The sequence below is a fragment of the Ammospiza caudacuta genome, chromosome 4 (genome assembly GCF_027887145.1).
Source record: "Ammospiza caudacuta isolate bAmmCau1 chromosome 4, bAmmCau1.pri, whole genome shotgun sequence".
NCBI lineage: Eukaryota > Metazoa > Chordata > Aves > Passeriformes > Passerellidae > Ammospiza > Ammospiza caudacuta.
In genome coordinates, this window is record NC_080596.1 from 49,776,108 (window position 1) to 49,793,397 (window position 17,290).

The following is a 17,290-nucleotide window of genomic DNA, read 5'->3' on the forward strand; positions in this document are numbered from 1 at the left end:
ATTCAAGTTATGGGTTTTTTTAGGGAAGAGATACCTATATTTGAGGGAATGGAAGGAAGCACGGATTTTTGTTATTACCAAAAGCTATATAAACGTTCCTTAACATTGAGTTGAAATTTAACTGACTCCATTTTCAGGTGTTGTCTGTCCATCCCAGAAAGTAGAGGGCAGTTTAAGTGGAAATCAAATTCCTTATTTCATTAACTCCTGTGAAGTTTAACCTTTGTTTTTATTTCAAGTTGAGTCCTTACATATAAAGAAGTTGAGGTGTAGCAATTGCTAATTTGAAAAAAAAAATTGTTTCTCACAAAATGTGACAGTAACTCGGGCTATTCAGGAATCCCCAGATGTTGCTGAGAAGTCTTTAGTATCCCTATCAAGAAAGAAATTAATTCTTTATTCTGGCCAAACTCTACTTAATGGTCTGGACAAGCTGCAGACAAGCTTTTGTCTTATCTGTCTTATGAACCAGCTTCATGTGGCCCTGGCAGATTTCAGAGCATTGGGAGCTCACCCTGACCCACGGGAAGTCCATGATAACACCAGACAGAGCACAAGGCAGTTATCCTGCATCTTTGTTCTGTGCTTCCAATCCAGCAAGTCACACTCTGCCAGCTGAATGACAAAGACAGAGGAAATTATCAGACCACCCCAAATGAAGGCTCTTGGCAATTGCCTCATGGAAGGAGAGCTGCCAACCAACCAGCACTAATTAGAAGAGGTCTCTGTGCATGACCTGAGTGGCATAAAGAGGCTCAAGAAAAAAGAAATATCTAGTCAGAAGATGAAGTATAGGGAGACTGGAGGACAACACATGCAGGCAAGCATACAGCTTTGCACTTCCACTAGAATTGAACTCATAGTGTTGTCATAACCTTAGCTAGACACATCTGAATGTGACATTAATTTCTTTTTAAAAACGAGATAATTGATTCAGCTTTGTCGCTGAGTGGACTTTAATTGCCTTCCGCTCTACTCTTCAGTAAAATTAAAGACCACAAAGAAAGAACTTGCTAAATTCCTCTTCTAAAGCTATTCTATCCTGAAAGTTGATGGTTTTATTTTTTCTTTCCTCATCCAGATGGAAAAAAAAATAAAACTTAGTTTTAAAAACTGACAGTTTATTAAATGTTTTGTAAATAAGTCTGAATGATAAACTAATCATTACTGGGTTTTTTTCTATAGTATTGCTACTATTGTTGTTCAATGCAAATACTAAAATTTTATGGTACTTTAATTAGAATTTTTGAAAGGATTTTCTACATGCTTACTCTCTTAATCTGATTCATTAGCATGAAAGGCTTTAGTTCCAAAATATCAGAATTTACCAGTAGAGATACTTATTCAGTGTTTTGGTGTAATGGGGATATATTACTGAGAAAAATTCTGCTTATGGACTGCAGTATTTCCCAATTCCAAACCATCTGATGATCATGGAATTTTTTCTTTTGTAAAACAGCCCAGTTAATTTTTAATTGCTACTTATCCAAATTTTAAAAATTGGCACATACCTTCTGAATAAAATAAAATTAAAATTCTCTTAATCCAGAACATACTCTGTTTAATGATAAACTGAATGATGCTTAATTTTTTTTTTCTGTCTAAACATTTTTGACATCAGTTTTCAGCTACAAACTACATCTTGCTCACTGAAATAGAATTCTCTGTCTGGGGAATGGACGTATCAAGAGCAGTCTTCCAAGAAGGGCTTGAGGGTGCTGTGAGAGGCTGGACATGACCCAGCCATGAGCACTCACAGCCCAGAGAGCCAAAGGTGTCCTGGCTGCATCCAGAGCCCCGAGGGCAGCAGGGCAGGGAGGGGATTCTGCCCCTCTGCTCTGGTGAGGTGCATCTGGAGCACTGTGTCCAGCCCTGTGGTCCCCAGCACAGGAAGCACATGGACCTGCTGGAGCCCAGACCAGGCCATGATGATGGTGAGAGGGCTGGAGCACCTCTCCTGTGAGGAAAGAATGAGGAAAGGTTGAGATTGGTCAGCATGGAGAAAGGAAGTCCTCCTTGTGGCCTCAAGTACCTAAAGGGGGCTTATAAGAAAGATTAGGAAAGATAAGGAAAAAAAGATAAGGTTTATAGGGAAGAGGGCACAATTTTTGGTGGGCAACGGTATTGAAAAGAGGGTAGATTTAAATTAGATATGAGGAAGAATATTTTTAGAATTAGGATGGTGAAAGGCTGGAGCAGGTTGCCCAGAGAGGTGGTAGATGCCCTATCCCTAGAAACATTAAAGGTCAGGTTGGACTGTGCTCTGAGCAACCTGAGCTAGTTCAAGATGTCCCTGCTCATTGTAGAGGGGTAACCTCTAAATGTCCCTGCTAGCCCAAACAATTTGATAATTCTATAATTCCATAGTTCTATAGTTCTATAGCATTTTACATACACTTTACATTCACATTTACACACACAGTACATTTTCAGTGACACAGTTGCAATACAGCAAGGATGCACACAGAAATTTCACATAACATTTCAAGTAAGATTTTCATAACTTAAAAATCCCATCCTCTAATTTGGAAGAAAAATCTGAATATATTTCAGCTAGTTTTTTTCTCTCCTTTTTTGTTTGCTTTTCTTTCTCGGTGCTGCTAAGAATGCCTACTATTAGAAACATAGAAAGGAGCCTGAGATTGGGAGATGTTCATTTAAATCTTTGAAGGGTATGTGTCTGTTTTTTTCCAAAACACATGTGATCTGATCATACAGAAATTGTTAGTCCAGTTCTTCATTTCTGTGAGGAGAGTGAGAAATAATGTGAAGTTACAGTGAACCCATCTGGTCAAGCAGGAAAATCCTGTTTAATTGCTCTATTGCCAGAAATGTTAAATCACTTCCTGGGAATGCAATTCATTTGGAACATATGGAACTCATTGGAAGGTCTCCAGTGAATTCAAAACTGTACTGAAGATGAGAGCATTTCTCATAAGTAACAATCATGTTTTCCCACTGGGCAGCATGTAAGCAGCATGTGTAGCTGTATTAACAAAAAACTAAACAATAGGAGGACTGTCTGAGATCTTGTTCAACAAGATTTACTCATGGTTTACTTTAAATTTTCAAGAGATGCTATGTCCATTTAGGCTTCTTTCTTTCAGCATTTGAGCAGCAAAAGACTGTCCTGATGAAACTTTTAGCTCATTTTACATCTTAATTGAGAAGTACTGCACTCTAGAAAACAGGTATTTGAAAGCAATCTACCTCACTCTGCCTTTCAATTTTCTGGAACTTAAAGTGCTTCTTCATCCTACTAAACAGAAGTAGAAATTTTGTGACTTCCACATCTGTCCTGAGGCTTGATGATTTTATGTATTTCCTGCAATTAAACCCTAGCAACATTTAAGAATGCCATTTAACAAATTCACTAAAATGTATATTTCATTGTACATTAACAGGTTTTAATGATCATCAATTATAAATACTGTATATTTCCAGGAAATAAATTGATGTGACCAACGACATTATTAACAATATCTAAATCTGATATGCCAATATGAAAAATCTACACGTTGATGTGAATGACAATGACAGCATTTTAGCAACAGTTCATTCAGGCTAAGGGCACTGCCAGGGACTCACAGTGCAGTTATGAACATGACCAAAGACCATTCAAGTTTATCATAAAGCCAGCAGAAAATTATCTTCTCTCTTTGTCATTATCATATCCCCATGGAGTCCTGAAACTGCTTCCCCTCAGCTGTTCCTCTTGGCTTTGCATTTAGAGATTCCAGAGGCTGTCCCCATCAAATTGTTATCTCTTTTCCATGACACAGCTTATGATTTCAGTGCAGACACTCCTGGTTGCCACATCTTGAGCCACCTCAGTGTTCTCTAAGCTTTTCTTAGAGGAAGCCATCATACCTTTTGTAGCTAACAAAACTCAACCGTGAAGCATGATGTTAACCTGTTCCCATCTTTCCTCCTTTTGTCCTGACCCTCCCATTTGATTCACACTAATGTTCTCTCTTTTTTTCTTGTGCCACTGAGGTTTTTTTTTCCTGTTTGCTTGCTTGTTTCTCACCTTCTCTTTACAAAATTCTGTCTTTACAAATTTCCTTCTTGTACTAATGTGAACAGTGAATCTCAGATTTTCTTACTTATCTTAGCCAGTGAAACCACTTAAGTGTGGAAAAGAGAAGAAAAGAAATACTCATTTTCAAAGTTATATGAACATTTTATAAAAATTCATATATTATACACTTTTTCTTTCTTGAAACTAAGACCTTGACTCACTTTGTGATTTTATTGTTTCTTTGGCATGTTAATTTTCCTCAGTCTGTGTTTGCTCAGATTTTGTTGCATTACTCATTCTTTTTCTGAACAAATATGTTTGTAAAATGCAAGGAAAATGCTTTTCCAGGAAGAGGCTATATTTGGTTTGAATAATATTAGTCTGGTTGTGTAATATTTTTAAATGTCAAAATCAACCAATGCACATTTAGCTAGAGAGAATACAGGTGAAACAGAAAAAATCACAAGAGCCATATATTAATGTATAGTACCTAAGACGTGTTCTAGTAGAAATTTTGTTGAAATTTGATCCAGAAAGTTCTATGAAGCACTATTGTATATAACAAGACAAATCAAATTAAATTAAAATTTCAAAGTCTGTTTTGAGAAATTCTATAGCAAATCTGAAGCTGGTTGCTTTATTTCTGTCCATATCTACCCTTTTTCTTTTTCTTTGAATCTGCAAGCAGGAAAATCTGCTGAATAAAGGCTAGGATAACATAAGTGGAAAGGAGGTAAAATTGATACCTTAACTCAGTAACTCAGTATGCAGATCTGCATACATTGTATACCCAATACAATTTCTCATCCAACCTTTATAACCTCTATCCTATATGCACATTTTAAAATTCTTTCTTTTGACATATAATTTTCACTTTACTGTTCATTCAATCTATAATCTCTTTTTTTTAGGGCAAATACACTCAGAAAGTTCTTCTATATTAGACTGAAAGAAAATTATAATATGAAACAAAATTTGCATCCATTGCAAAAAAAGAAGTCTCATGCAACTTCCCAAGTCCAGAAACAATTACAGCCAATATGAAAACAATTCTATTACTTGTCTCTGAAAATTTACACAAAAAGTAAGAAATTGCTATATTATAGAGCAGCACATATTTGAGCCTACAAAAGAGAAATTTGGCATTTCTGTATAATCCCCAGCCACACAGATTTTGTCTTCCTCTCTCAAAATTATGAAGTAATTTCCCAGTGGAACTTTGTGATTGTGTGTTCTTAGGATGATTATTTCAAAATGTAATCATAATATCTTATTAACGCCATCTCCTCCCTTCTCTACTAGTCCTTTCTACTGGTAATTACTTTTACAATAGATTGTAAGACACTCAAATGGGAGCGGTATGTTTCTCTCCAGAGTGCTTAACGGTGAGACTGCAGTTTTTTCCAGATCTTCTAGACACTCACAACATTTACCTCAAGATTTCATAGTGTTTCCCTAATTTGGTATCCCCTAAATAGTCCCTAATATTTTTTAATAGTGGTATTTTTTTTTTCTTTCAGGCTATGCCAGTTATTTCAGAGAAGGAGAAGGCTGGTGAGTAAATATTTGCTCATTTTCTCATTTCCTTGTTGTATTTGTTTTTGGAATACCCTGATGCTTAACTAAGTGATAAAAGACAGGCTTCAACTGGGGGCTTTCAAACATATAGGATTGCAGATTTGACCAGTGTCTATGTAAAGGCTATCTGTTGTTTCCTGACTAGGGTAATTTCTCTTTCTAAAATGCAGTCCAGTTTTCTGTGTCATATTTATGAAGATGTTTGAAACTCTCCTACAAAGCTGAATTGCAGCTCCTCCTTACACATCAGTATTCCTGTAGTTAGTAACTTGTTATTTGGTGTTAACATGTATTACAATTTATTAGATGTCTCAATTAACCAACACGGATGCAAATGGATTTTCTCAAGTCAGTTGAATTTGACTTTTGATTTGGTGTAAGCTTTACTGTCTATCTTTATATATGGCAAGAAATTTCAGTTACCTGGAGTATTTCACTGGAGATAATAACATTTGTTTTGGCTAAGTACTTCTAGAATATTGAAAAATTGTTTTTCTTTTCTTTTCTGTTATATGTGCCCTCTGAACACTATGTGCTTTGGTGCTGCTGTGTGAAATCTATTACTGATTGCGTGCTAGACACTCTCAAATTCTTGTGATAAACACTGGGGAACTCAGCACTATTGCTCTTGAGAATCACTGTTGGTTGCTTGTCTTTTAATTTAATTGATAATTTGTTACTGTACTTTGAATATAGCTTGAAAAATACCTCAGAATATCCAAATGCCACATGGCATTCAGATTTATGTCTGATTTTTATTGTTGATGTTTTCTTGCATTACCCTGGTTCAGATTGTTTCTTCTCTTTTGCTTATTAGGGTAGAAGAATAGGTTAAAAAATGTTTCAGAGAAAGTCCACAATAACAGTCAGTACTATAAAAGCTGTGGAGCTGTCTGCTCAGAATGTTGTTACTTTAGCTCAGAATGTTGAATGATGTTCAGAAATAATTCCCAAACTCTGACCCATGTTTAATAAGATTTTTATTTATAGATTTCATAGGCAGCATTATTTGGTGTTTCTTTTTCTGAGGTTGTAAATTATGTCAAAACATACAAACTGATTATAGTTATATATAACTGGCCATACCATTTGTAGCTATTTTCAAATAAAACTCAAAGATCTATGCTTCATCTTTTGGTGTCAAAACTACCTATGATGTAAGTGTTGGTAATAATATAAAATGAATGTATTTATTACATAGACTTTATAACCTGTACATATGCATATAAGGCTCTCTCTCCTTTCCTTCTTTCTGGTCAGACTCCTGTGCTATGTTTTTCTGTGTACAGTATTATATTTAATCTTACAAACATTAAGTGGAAGTTCATGCCATATGATGTCAGTTTGCTGACATTTCCATGCATATGAGCACAAGCTAAACTGAGAATGACTATATGGTTGCCTTTTAATCAGTTTTGGCTTTAATTTAACTCTACAGCTCAGAAGATCCTGAGATTATGATGGGTTATTTTGCAATAGTGAGAATTCATGAGGGAGATGATTATTAAGATCAGGCCTAATCACTTGGTTCTAGGGGCAGGAAGTGTTATTTTAATTAAGTGCAATTTGATCTTGATTCAGGCAGTCAGGTCCCATGTTTTGCAAGGTAATTTGCCAGTGTTTGATCATTGCTGCTTTCAATACACCAGAATAACATTACCTATAGTCATGAATGACAAAGACATACCTAAGGTGTGAAAGCCTTCAAAATAATAGAATGTATTTTCTTGTCTGCTGTAAGAGAACAAAAGAAATGCTAATTTTGATATTTATTTGGAAATACCAACAATCAAAAGTTTTCTAGTTTATATTATCACAAGCAAACCAAAACGTATCACAAAATATTACAGAACAAAAAGAAGTTTTTTATTGTATTGCTGGCAGAGCTTATAACTTTGCAGGTAAAGAGACTGGATGGCATTGTATTACAATTGGATAGAAATGCATTCAAAATTTCTAGTGAAACATCTTTTCTCATTTTGAGAATTTGAACTAATATTCTCTTGTAAGTCCCTCTTTTCTACTTACTAATATTTGATTCCATCTGGGACTGGAATAAGAAATACAAGAAAGTACAAAGGTTGTTATTACAATGTTTCTGGTTTAGAAATGTTATATATACAGAAATAAACCCCTGTTTTAACAAGACTTTTTATTCTGTAGACTCCAGACATCTTGATATTTCAAATGTTTTTCCTATAGGCAACCAAACATTTAGACCCTTAAATGGACTAAGCTGCTTAAGCAGCTTAGAAGTTCACACATTACTGATCATGTTTATAGCATCTTTTAATCCTTGAAATGAAATATTTTTTCAATCTTATATATTTTCCAACAAGCAGTAAATTTTGACATCAAACGCAAACTCCATAAGATGGAGTACTTATCAAAAAAACCAAAACACTCACATACCATTTTTAGATTTGGAGCAAAGCCAAACATCTGACAACATTGTTGCTTATGTCAATTAATAGCTCAAGAGTTGCATAACAATTTTTTTTTTAATAGTGGAAAGCGCCGTAAAACATGCAATTGCAAAGTGCCTTTGGCAAAAATCTATAAATGATCAGTATATTGAGCAGAACATTGGTCATGCCTAAACACCAGCCAAATTGCTGCCACTTGTGTGAATTGGGGCATTGCAAATGATGTACTGTGGCATCAGCTAGTTCTGAGTAATGCATTTTTAAGAAGTCTCAATATTGTTGACATTTCTGGCAATGTTGAAAAAATAAATCTTTCAAAATAATATTCTGAGGTAGAAGTTAAGATCAAGCAGTATGCACAGTCAGAGAAAATGGTGGTTCAAGCCAAGAGATGACTCAGGACAAGTAATGTTGGCGCCTACATTAAGAATGCAAGCCAGAAACCAAATTCAAAACACTATTTTTTCAGATTAATCTGTTTTCCTTTTGAGTAAATTACATATTTGCATGCCTTTGCTCACCTTGCTGACTGTTGTGATTTATGTTCTCCAATTCTGTACAAAAACTGTGAAGATATTTGAAGGATGGAGAGTTTAGCACACCTGTCAATAATGTGTCAGAGTTTGTAGTGTTGACTCCATTTATAGTCTAAAAATAATCAGCATCTGAACCTTTGGTTCACATGGCTGTATATCAGCATCTGTTTTACTGATGTGATTCACATATGAGACTTCATGAATGGTATCAGTTAACTCTCCTCTAACTGCAGGCTCGAGACGGCTCTGACACACATACCAATATTCAGTACAATGAATCCACTGTGAGCTTCCCAACCCAGGGCTAACTTCTGTTTCTGGAGTGGTGCTCCCAAAACAAAGGTGGAATGACTTTAAGCCAATATTAGAATATTGCCTAAGTCTCTTTGTGTACCTGCTTCATGCTTTCCCAATTTATCCTCAAATATTTGTAGGGAATAGTGAACTCTGTGGCTTAGAAACATTGCTACAACAGAGCCAGTGGGAGAAGCAGAGCAAATATCCACATCTGGACACAGGCTAGCACAGATTATTTCTCTTGAGGTGAAGAAACTATGTGCTATCAATAGACAGGGTGTTAACTCCTTTGGTGTTAATTTTCCTGGTTGTCTTTTGATTCAGAAGGAAGATAATACAGAGGTGATTAAAGAGGCCTTAATGAGAGGGTTTTTCCTCTCCCAGGCTCTTATTGTCAGTGTCAGGCAGCAGAGGACACTTGGTGCACAGCCCCATGGTGAGATGAGCTGCAGAGCAGGAGGTGATGGAGTGATGACAAGGTGGGTCGGCTGTCTGTGAGGACTCACAGCAGGAGGACCTGGAAAATCCAGTACGACGGGTTCACTATCATGCAACCAGGCACATAAAAGACCAAATGCCTGGCTCATTAGGTAGAGGGCTTTTCATTCCATTTCATTTAACTGCAGCTCTAATCAAAAGGGAAAAAAAAAGAAATCTTCACTAGATTTTACAAACTTATTCTAGATCCAGAGAAAGCAATTCTTTCTCTGAGCAGTATTCACTAGATGCTCCATTTTCATAAAGTCATTAAGAGCTCATGCATATAATAAACTGTTTTGAACCTAGAGCAAACATTACGAAATTCAACTTGGCTACAAGATATTAATTTCCAGATAAACTGGAGAGAAATACAAGGTAATTGGCACAGTTACTAGTTTTCTGGCTGCCTTACAATAACTCTAGCCAGTATTGTAAAATAAACTAGGCAAAATGAATTATTAATTGTTCCATTTAGCAATTGTTTTATCTGGTTTTAGAAGAACAGTCTTACTAGGGTTTTTGTGAGACCTTAGTATGAAGTACTAGCTTCTAGTTAGGTAATCCTTTTTTATTGTCAATGTTGCAACAGTTATAAAATTTGATGTTTGTTTTCTAAATAACAATGTCAGGGGAGCACTCATACTTCAATTTGTCATACTGAAAAACAGTTCTAGAAGCTCTGCTAGAAAATGCATGGATAGCTGCAAAACACTAATAGATGTTAATAGATACAGTTTTATTCCATTGCTATTCATTTTATTACTAGAAAAAAAATGATGATGCCAAGAGATCCTGAAAGCTGACCTTTTGTGTTAAGATTGCTAATAATTTTTGGTTCTTTGGTTTTCTTTATTTTTTTCTAAATGCAGTAAAATAGCTAATGTCAGGATTTTTGGTATTTTATTTTTAGTGGTTTATTAACCACACACTAGTGTAGTTGTTCTTCTGAATAAATTACTTCACTTTTAAAAGTCATACCATATTCACTGGCATGTGGACATAAACATACAAACTTTAAAATCCACATAGCACTGTGTGAAGCCAAAGGTGCTGTTGCAATTTTCTTTATGTTTTGGAGGAACCAGGAGGTCCTAGGTCTGCAGCTTTCATATAAAAGTCCCCTTTAAACCATGCTAAATGCACTAGAAGCAGGATGATGCCTAAAACTATTTCCATTAAAAAATTTTATAGTGATTAAATACATCTGCAGTATCTGGGAACTAGCAGAACCTGTTTTGCATGAAATTCCTTAGTAAGCTTCTATTTTCTTTTCCCACCTGCTTTGTGGAAAAAGTATGGGCCATTAGTATGGACCTGCTTTTACATTTTTTGGAAGAGCTTCTTGAGTCAAAATATGCTGTTGTTATCTTCAAAGGAGATTAGTTTTTTCATATCTTTAATATAATCTCATTTACTTACATGTTTAAATGTTTAGAAAAAGAAGCTTAACTGAATTATTTCAGGCTAGTAACAAGGCTAGGCCACTATTTTTACATTGTATTATACATACATATATTTTATAATATTCTTAAGGTTTTTTTAAATTATAATAGCTTTCTAGGCTCTTTGATGATTTCATTAATTATGGAAATAACTTTAAATATTTATTTGATAAATATTCATATGTCCTTTTTCATTTTAGAGGAGACAGGCTGTGCTCAAGTGTCTTATATTCCTGTGGTGAGCAATCAAATCTTGATTTCTCTGCCAGTTTAATGTATTTTCTTAAGTAACAAAATTACCTTATTCAAATCAAGATAGTTCCCTGATAGGAATAAAACTTTATATAATACCAGCTGAATGATTACTGCTCCCAGCCATCACGCTAAACCTTTCAATCCAGTGTGTTTCTAAGGCAACATGCACTTCCCTATTTAATACAAGTTGTTTTTATCACAGAAATTATGTGACTATAAAAAATCCGAGAATTAGCATTATTTTAAAGATATTTGATATTAATAATATTTAATCACAGATTGATATACTGTAAGATCAGACTACATCACCTATTAGTGAAGCACATTTAAACAAATAACTCTCTTCAAGGAGTTATTCAAAGAATAACTCTCTTTGGAAGTTCTTTCTCCAACTGTGTGTTCAAGCAGGCCAGCCCTGAGTTCAGACTTGATTGCTCAAGTCTTAGTCCAGTCCAGTTTTGAACACTTCCATGAAGAGAGCCTGTGCAACCTCTGTAGGCTACGTGCTCCTCTGCTGTCTTGTCTTTACTGAGGAGTCATTCTTCTAATGTCCAGCCTGCTCCTTCCTGGTTTCAGCTCATGCCTCGCGCTGCTCTGTTGTCATCCTCACATGCACAATATGAAGAGCCAAGCTCCATCTGCTTGATGCCTACTGTCAAGTCCTGGGGAGCTGCAGGTAGGACCCCAGAAGCCATCTCTGCAGGCTGAACAAGTCCTGCAGGCTCAGCTCACAGGCCGAGTGATCCAGACCCTGCCCCGCTTGGTGGCTGTCCCCTGCACGTCCCTTTTATCAATGTCCTTCTTGCGTTGGGAGGATCCTGAAACTGGACTCACTGTTACAGGTGTGGTCTCACAAGCACTGCATAGAGAGGGATAATCCCTTCCCTCCACCTACAGACCATGCTTTTATTGATCCATCCATCCCCAGCTCGTTTTACTGCCAGGGCACACTGCTGGCTCATGCAAAGCTCACTGTCTGCCAGCACCCCAGGGCCTTTTCCATAGAGCTGCTCTCCAGCCAGTTTGTATCATTTATTTATCCACCCTTACAAACTGTAAAATCCCAATTTACAAAAGAAAAATATAGTGGAAATTGTGTTCTTTGTTGTCAAAACAGAAAATAGAGCAGGAGACCCACAAATTTGTTACTTGCAGCAAATTCAATTTTGTGTTACATAATAAGTAATCATATGTTCAGATTTTAGAACACCATCAAACAGATTGTAAACTAATACTCAGTATATTCCGGCTAGTGTCATATAATTAATTTTAATCAAGTGGCTTCTCAGTACAAAGTTATGTATCAGGTACAGTGACTTGGTAGCATTTATATTACCCAGGCCACATTGTAGTCTCTTTTTGACTTGGACATCAGAAACATTCTAAAAGAGGTAGTCCCTGACCAAAAATAGCTTTTAAATCAAACATGATCAAGTTGTTCTTTCTTCCCTTTTTTGGCTATAAAAAGTGTAACAGAGAATGCTGATAACAAATTAATCAAGTTATTTCTAGGCTAATTTTCTTCAGACTGAGTTCATGGCAAAGACATGTATTGATTCAAATGAACTATAAACTAGTTCACTTGGTCCTAATTAACACCGACATGCAGTCATTAGGTTGTGGTTTCTAAAGTAATTATGTGACTGTTGATTTGGAAATCAGGTGATGGTCTTTCTTTTTCAGTGTCCAGAAATAGAGGCAGTTTCTGAAAAGCTGAGATGCCAACAGCCAAATTTTTAAATTAACTTTTGACTAAATTTTAATAGTTATTTAGGTACCTGAATATGAAAAACAAGCTGCTAATTTTGCATCAATTTCTTGTCAAGGTTACTTCTGGGCAGTGGCACGAAATAATGATACCTAGTCATTTCTGAAAAAATGTAAGATGCTCTTCTTTGCTTCTTTGGATTCCTAGACAACATTCAAAACATCTGGAATATATTATGCTCCTGTGTTCATATTTGAAAGTAGGACTTGAACTGCTGAACTGTTTCAGAGTTGTTGAAGATGAACAAAAAAATAAAAGTTGAACTATTTTAAACCATGTTTAATATGAAGAGCTTAGAATACTTTAAATTAATTGTTACAAGATAACCTCTTTTTTGTCTGATAAAAAATAAGGGTAAGAAATGGTTTCAGTTCCAAACCACTGGAACATGAGCTTGTTTTTTGTTCCTTATACACTTGAGGTGCTTACATTTACTAGAATAAAAAATCACTATTCAAAAATTCTTAGGGAAAAGAGAGAGGCCTTTGATGTCTGATGAGAAGGCATGATTATTTCTCTATGATCCTGTGACATGATTATTTACATTTCTCTAAGGAGGTGCTGAAAACTCCGGTGACAGACACCCAAAAGCACACTTCGGACAAGGCACACCTGGAGGCAAAGTGACTTCCTGATGCAGAACCATCCTTGGCAGGACAATGATAGGTCTGGATGTAACTGCAATGTCACAGGTGCCTCAGACTGGGGTTTCTTTTTTCCTTGATGGAAATGTCAACCTGTGCTCTGGATGTCTTCTGCTATAGCAAGTCATGTTTGAGAGAATTGTGGCTTCTGCCCATAGGGTGCTCAGCCTGAGCAGCTAGACCTCTAGACCTTTTATTATCTATAAACTGAAAGATACCAACTACACCGACAAAAATTGTTTTTCATCATCCTGAAGATTTTAAATAGCTTGTGATAGCTAGTCATCAAGTTTAACAATTTTCTCAAATCTTCTCTCCAAACACTCTTGTAAAATTAGATTGCTTTTGCACTTATCAGGTAATGGCAATTGAATCAAATGCTGGTCCTCCAATATGTGATAGATGCCCATGGTCTTTAAAATTCACCAGTGTACAATTCTTATATGCAAAGTCTTGCCTCATGCTTTATTACCTCTGTCAGTCTACCTCTGTGTTAATTTTGACTGTTAGTGAATTTCCTTCATGACTTTTTAGGAAATAATCAGATAACTACTTGAAATGGTTGCTTAACTTATAAGTATTACAAATCAAGAATTATTAAAAAAAAAAGTTTATTGATAGAGAAAATTGCCAAATGGTTTCTAAACTATAAATCTACAAGGAGTTATTCCTGCAGATGATCATTCTAGTCACATGACTTTGGACTAACCTTGGAAGTCAAAATTTGCTAAATCCCAGTCTAAAATTATTTCTCTGAAAGTTTCTCTATGTGAATATTCTCTTTAAATCAATTGTTAGGTCATTCCTTTAAATCCCAGCCAATTCTGGTTTGAGTTGCAGCTGCTGCTGTATATTGGCCTAAAAGAAAGGAAATATTTGGTAACCAGTTTCAGAGTGTTAGCCAGGTATATCATATCTTAGTAGCTGCCTATGAGCAGAATTGAAAGGCAAAGAAGAAAGTAACCATGGATTTTAATATATATCAAAATACAGGCTTGAAATTAAAGAGCAGTTGAAATATCTGTTAAAAGGCAAGGAAAAGAATTAAATGAGGCATAACATCTTCTAGGCAGGTGTCTAATTTACAGTTTTCCTGGATCGTGTTTTCATATTGCACGAAGGAAAAGAAAAACTGAGATTTTAGTCAAGAATTCATCTATCAATTGGTTAACTGTTTATAGAACAATCCATCAATACACCAGAAATATTTTTCTCATGTAGTTACCATAGCAGGCTCTGAAAACAGGGATGGAACTACGGAATGCTCAGAAAATGCCAAGGCTTTGTTTTGGTGGTATATCTCATACTAAGTCTGTGAGTGGGATAACATTTTTTGTGTCAGTGCTTTCAGCAAATGTCTGCTCCACATTTGTAACCCATGTACCTGGTCTGGTACAACTTTAGCATGTGTATCAGGCTAATCAATTTTATCAGCTATAAATTCATCATTGTCAGTGAATTTGTGACAGGAAAATTAAAGCTATATAGTTTTCTTAAAATTTCTTTCTTTTCCCCTTTTAGAAGATCTCAGACTAGTCCTTTTTGTACAGAATGCCCTTGGGACTTCAGTCTGGCCCTGTGTTTTGAACCATGGATCCACCCTAGCATTTGTAGGAAAATGTCTTTCAGCAGCCATTCAATGAGCTTTTGCAGGATCAGACAATAACTATGGATGATGTAGAAGACACTGTTCCTGGCAAGCTAGTTAGAGTAGGATTTTCTTCTCCGAGCTTGAAGCAGGACTGGCTTTTTTCAGTCACAGATTTAATACCTGCTGTTCCTTTCAACAGTTAATTTTTGCACCTTATCTTTTTTTTGTCTACCAGTACAATAGATGTCCATGTTTTATCACTCTGTGTCAATAAACATTTGAATTTATGTGCAATTGCTTGTCTCTTCCTGTAAAAGAATGAGACGACATCAAACAGAGGTGGCAGATTCAAAACAAACAGGGGGAGGCAATCTAGAACTGAGCTGTGGAGCTCCTCACCTCAGTAGATTGCAGATGCTAAAGCTGTACACAGCTTTAAAAAAAGACTAAACAAACTAATAACAGAGAAATTAATTCATATAACCCTTTCTTCAATAAAATTAATAAAAGTTCTTGCCAATGACTTTTGCAGGATGTAGCCAAATCATAGCCCTCTATATACCAAACCAAAACTCGCCTAGAATAACAAATTAGTAATGCAATACATTCTCTAAGTATTGAGTTTGATTTTAATGAGTCAAAACTGGTATATTGTAGTAAAAGTATACTGAATATTCAGTCCTAATATGTACATTGAGTACACTTTTATTGCATGGATGTTTCTTTGTTTTGTAAGTGGCATGGTTTTCCCCCAGGAAACAGTATTGATTATCCATCATCAAATTAAGAATACTATATAAATTATAGTTATATATAACTATAAGTTATATATAACTTATAACTATTTTGCAGCAACAGCAAAAGTCATCTACATGTTAGGACACTTTCTATCAAAAGCTAGACGGATCTTAAAATTTGCAGAAAACCAACCAATGATCAGAATAAAGTAAGTCAATGCAATTCTTCAGCTTAGTAAATAGCAAAGAGAAAAATATGAGTGCATGTCGTGAGAATATAAAAACACAAACATAACCAAAGAGCATACTAAAAACTGTAAAGACATATATATTACAGTTGTCACCAAAACTTGGCATCATTTTGTCTTTAATGAGGAAATGGACTTTGGAAAACTAACCAATAAAGTATCCAATCTAAGAAGCTGCTATATATATTAACTTTTGCAACACATTTCAAAGGCATTTCCAGAGAGGCAATGTACACCACATTAGACAAACTAAGATGAATAAGAAACAGACGTCTTTTCATAAAGCAAATCTAGATAAAAATCTTCAGCAAAGTAAATTGCATTTATTTCTATTAAAAGACTGAGAGATAAGAAATGAGCCATGTTTTGGTTCTTTTTTCTCAAAATAATCATTATAGCTTAAGTAAGTTAAGCTAACTCTACTGATCCATAGAAAAAATTCCACATCTGGAAAATCTTTGCTTCATCTGTGTTGGGGTTTCATGCTTTTTGGTGCTTTGTTCACCAGTTCCCATGACTCTAACTTAAACCTCTCTCTTAGGAGCATTCCAATTCCAATGGAAGAGCATTCCAATTCCCTTAAAGATATAGTGACCATTTCATTTCCTGAGATGTGTTATTTAAGCTTCCTTACCTGTTTCCCTAAACAAAGCAAAATCAATCCTCAAAACTAAAGCAACTGAAAAAAAAAAAAAAAAAGACAACATATCTTTGTAGCATGCTGCAGTATGGACAGTTATTTTAATAGATTGAAGTGAGATCAAAAATTGTAATTGTCAAAGATAACAGAGAGGTATGTTTTTTTAATTGTAAACTTCTAGCTGGTTTGAACAAATAGAAGTAAGTTTAGACACACTCCAGCACCAAAATCCTCTACTTGCATTAACCAATCACAAGCAGCGCTGCTGAAAATCTGAATTAAGTACCAGCCAAATGCACACAGAGCAGGCAACCAGAAAATAACTGCCTCCTGTATTCCCTTCTGGCTTTTTCCTGTATAGTGCTACACAATTGCTTGTGAGTACTCTTTGCCTCTCTACTTAGAAATCCAGGAGATAGATTTAGAAATATGACAGAAACCAAGCAGCATAACCAAAGTACTTCCAAAATTGGGATTTTTTCTCTCTTAAAGGAGCTGTGGGCTGAGTCACAAAGTTTTTTTTTTCATTGTCGGAAGAAGTTATGGGCTAAATATCAAAATAATTTGAAGTGCACACATCCAGTCACTAAGGTTTAATGGGCACCTGTTTCAAGAACACAGTCACAC

At 35.5% G+C, this 17,290-nt stretch overlaps 1 protein-coding gene across 2 annotated transcripts in view; it reads left to right on the forward strand.

Annotated features, from left to right (window-relative positions):
• Positions 1-17,290, forward strand: part of DLC1 (DLC1 Rho GTPase activating protein) — a 214,317-nt gene that overhangs the window by 81,092 nt on the left and 115,935 nt on the right. For both annotated transcript variants that reach the window (XM_058804396.1, XM_058804398.1), the window contains one exon: positions 5,542-5,575. In XM_058804396.1, the coding sequence (XP_058660379.1) occupies positions 5,542-5,575 (34 nt within the window). The remainder of the gene's footprint in view (positions 1-5,541; positions 5,576-17,290) is intronic.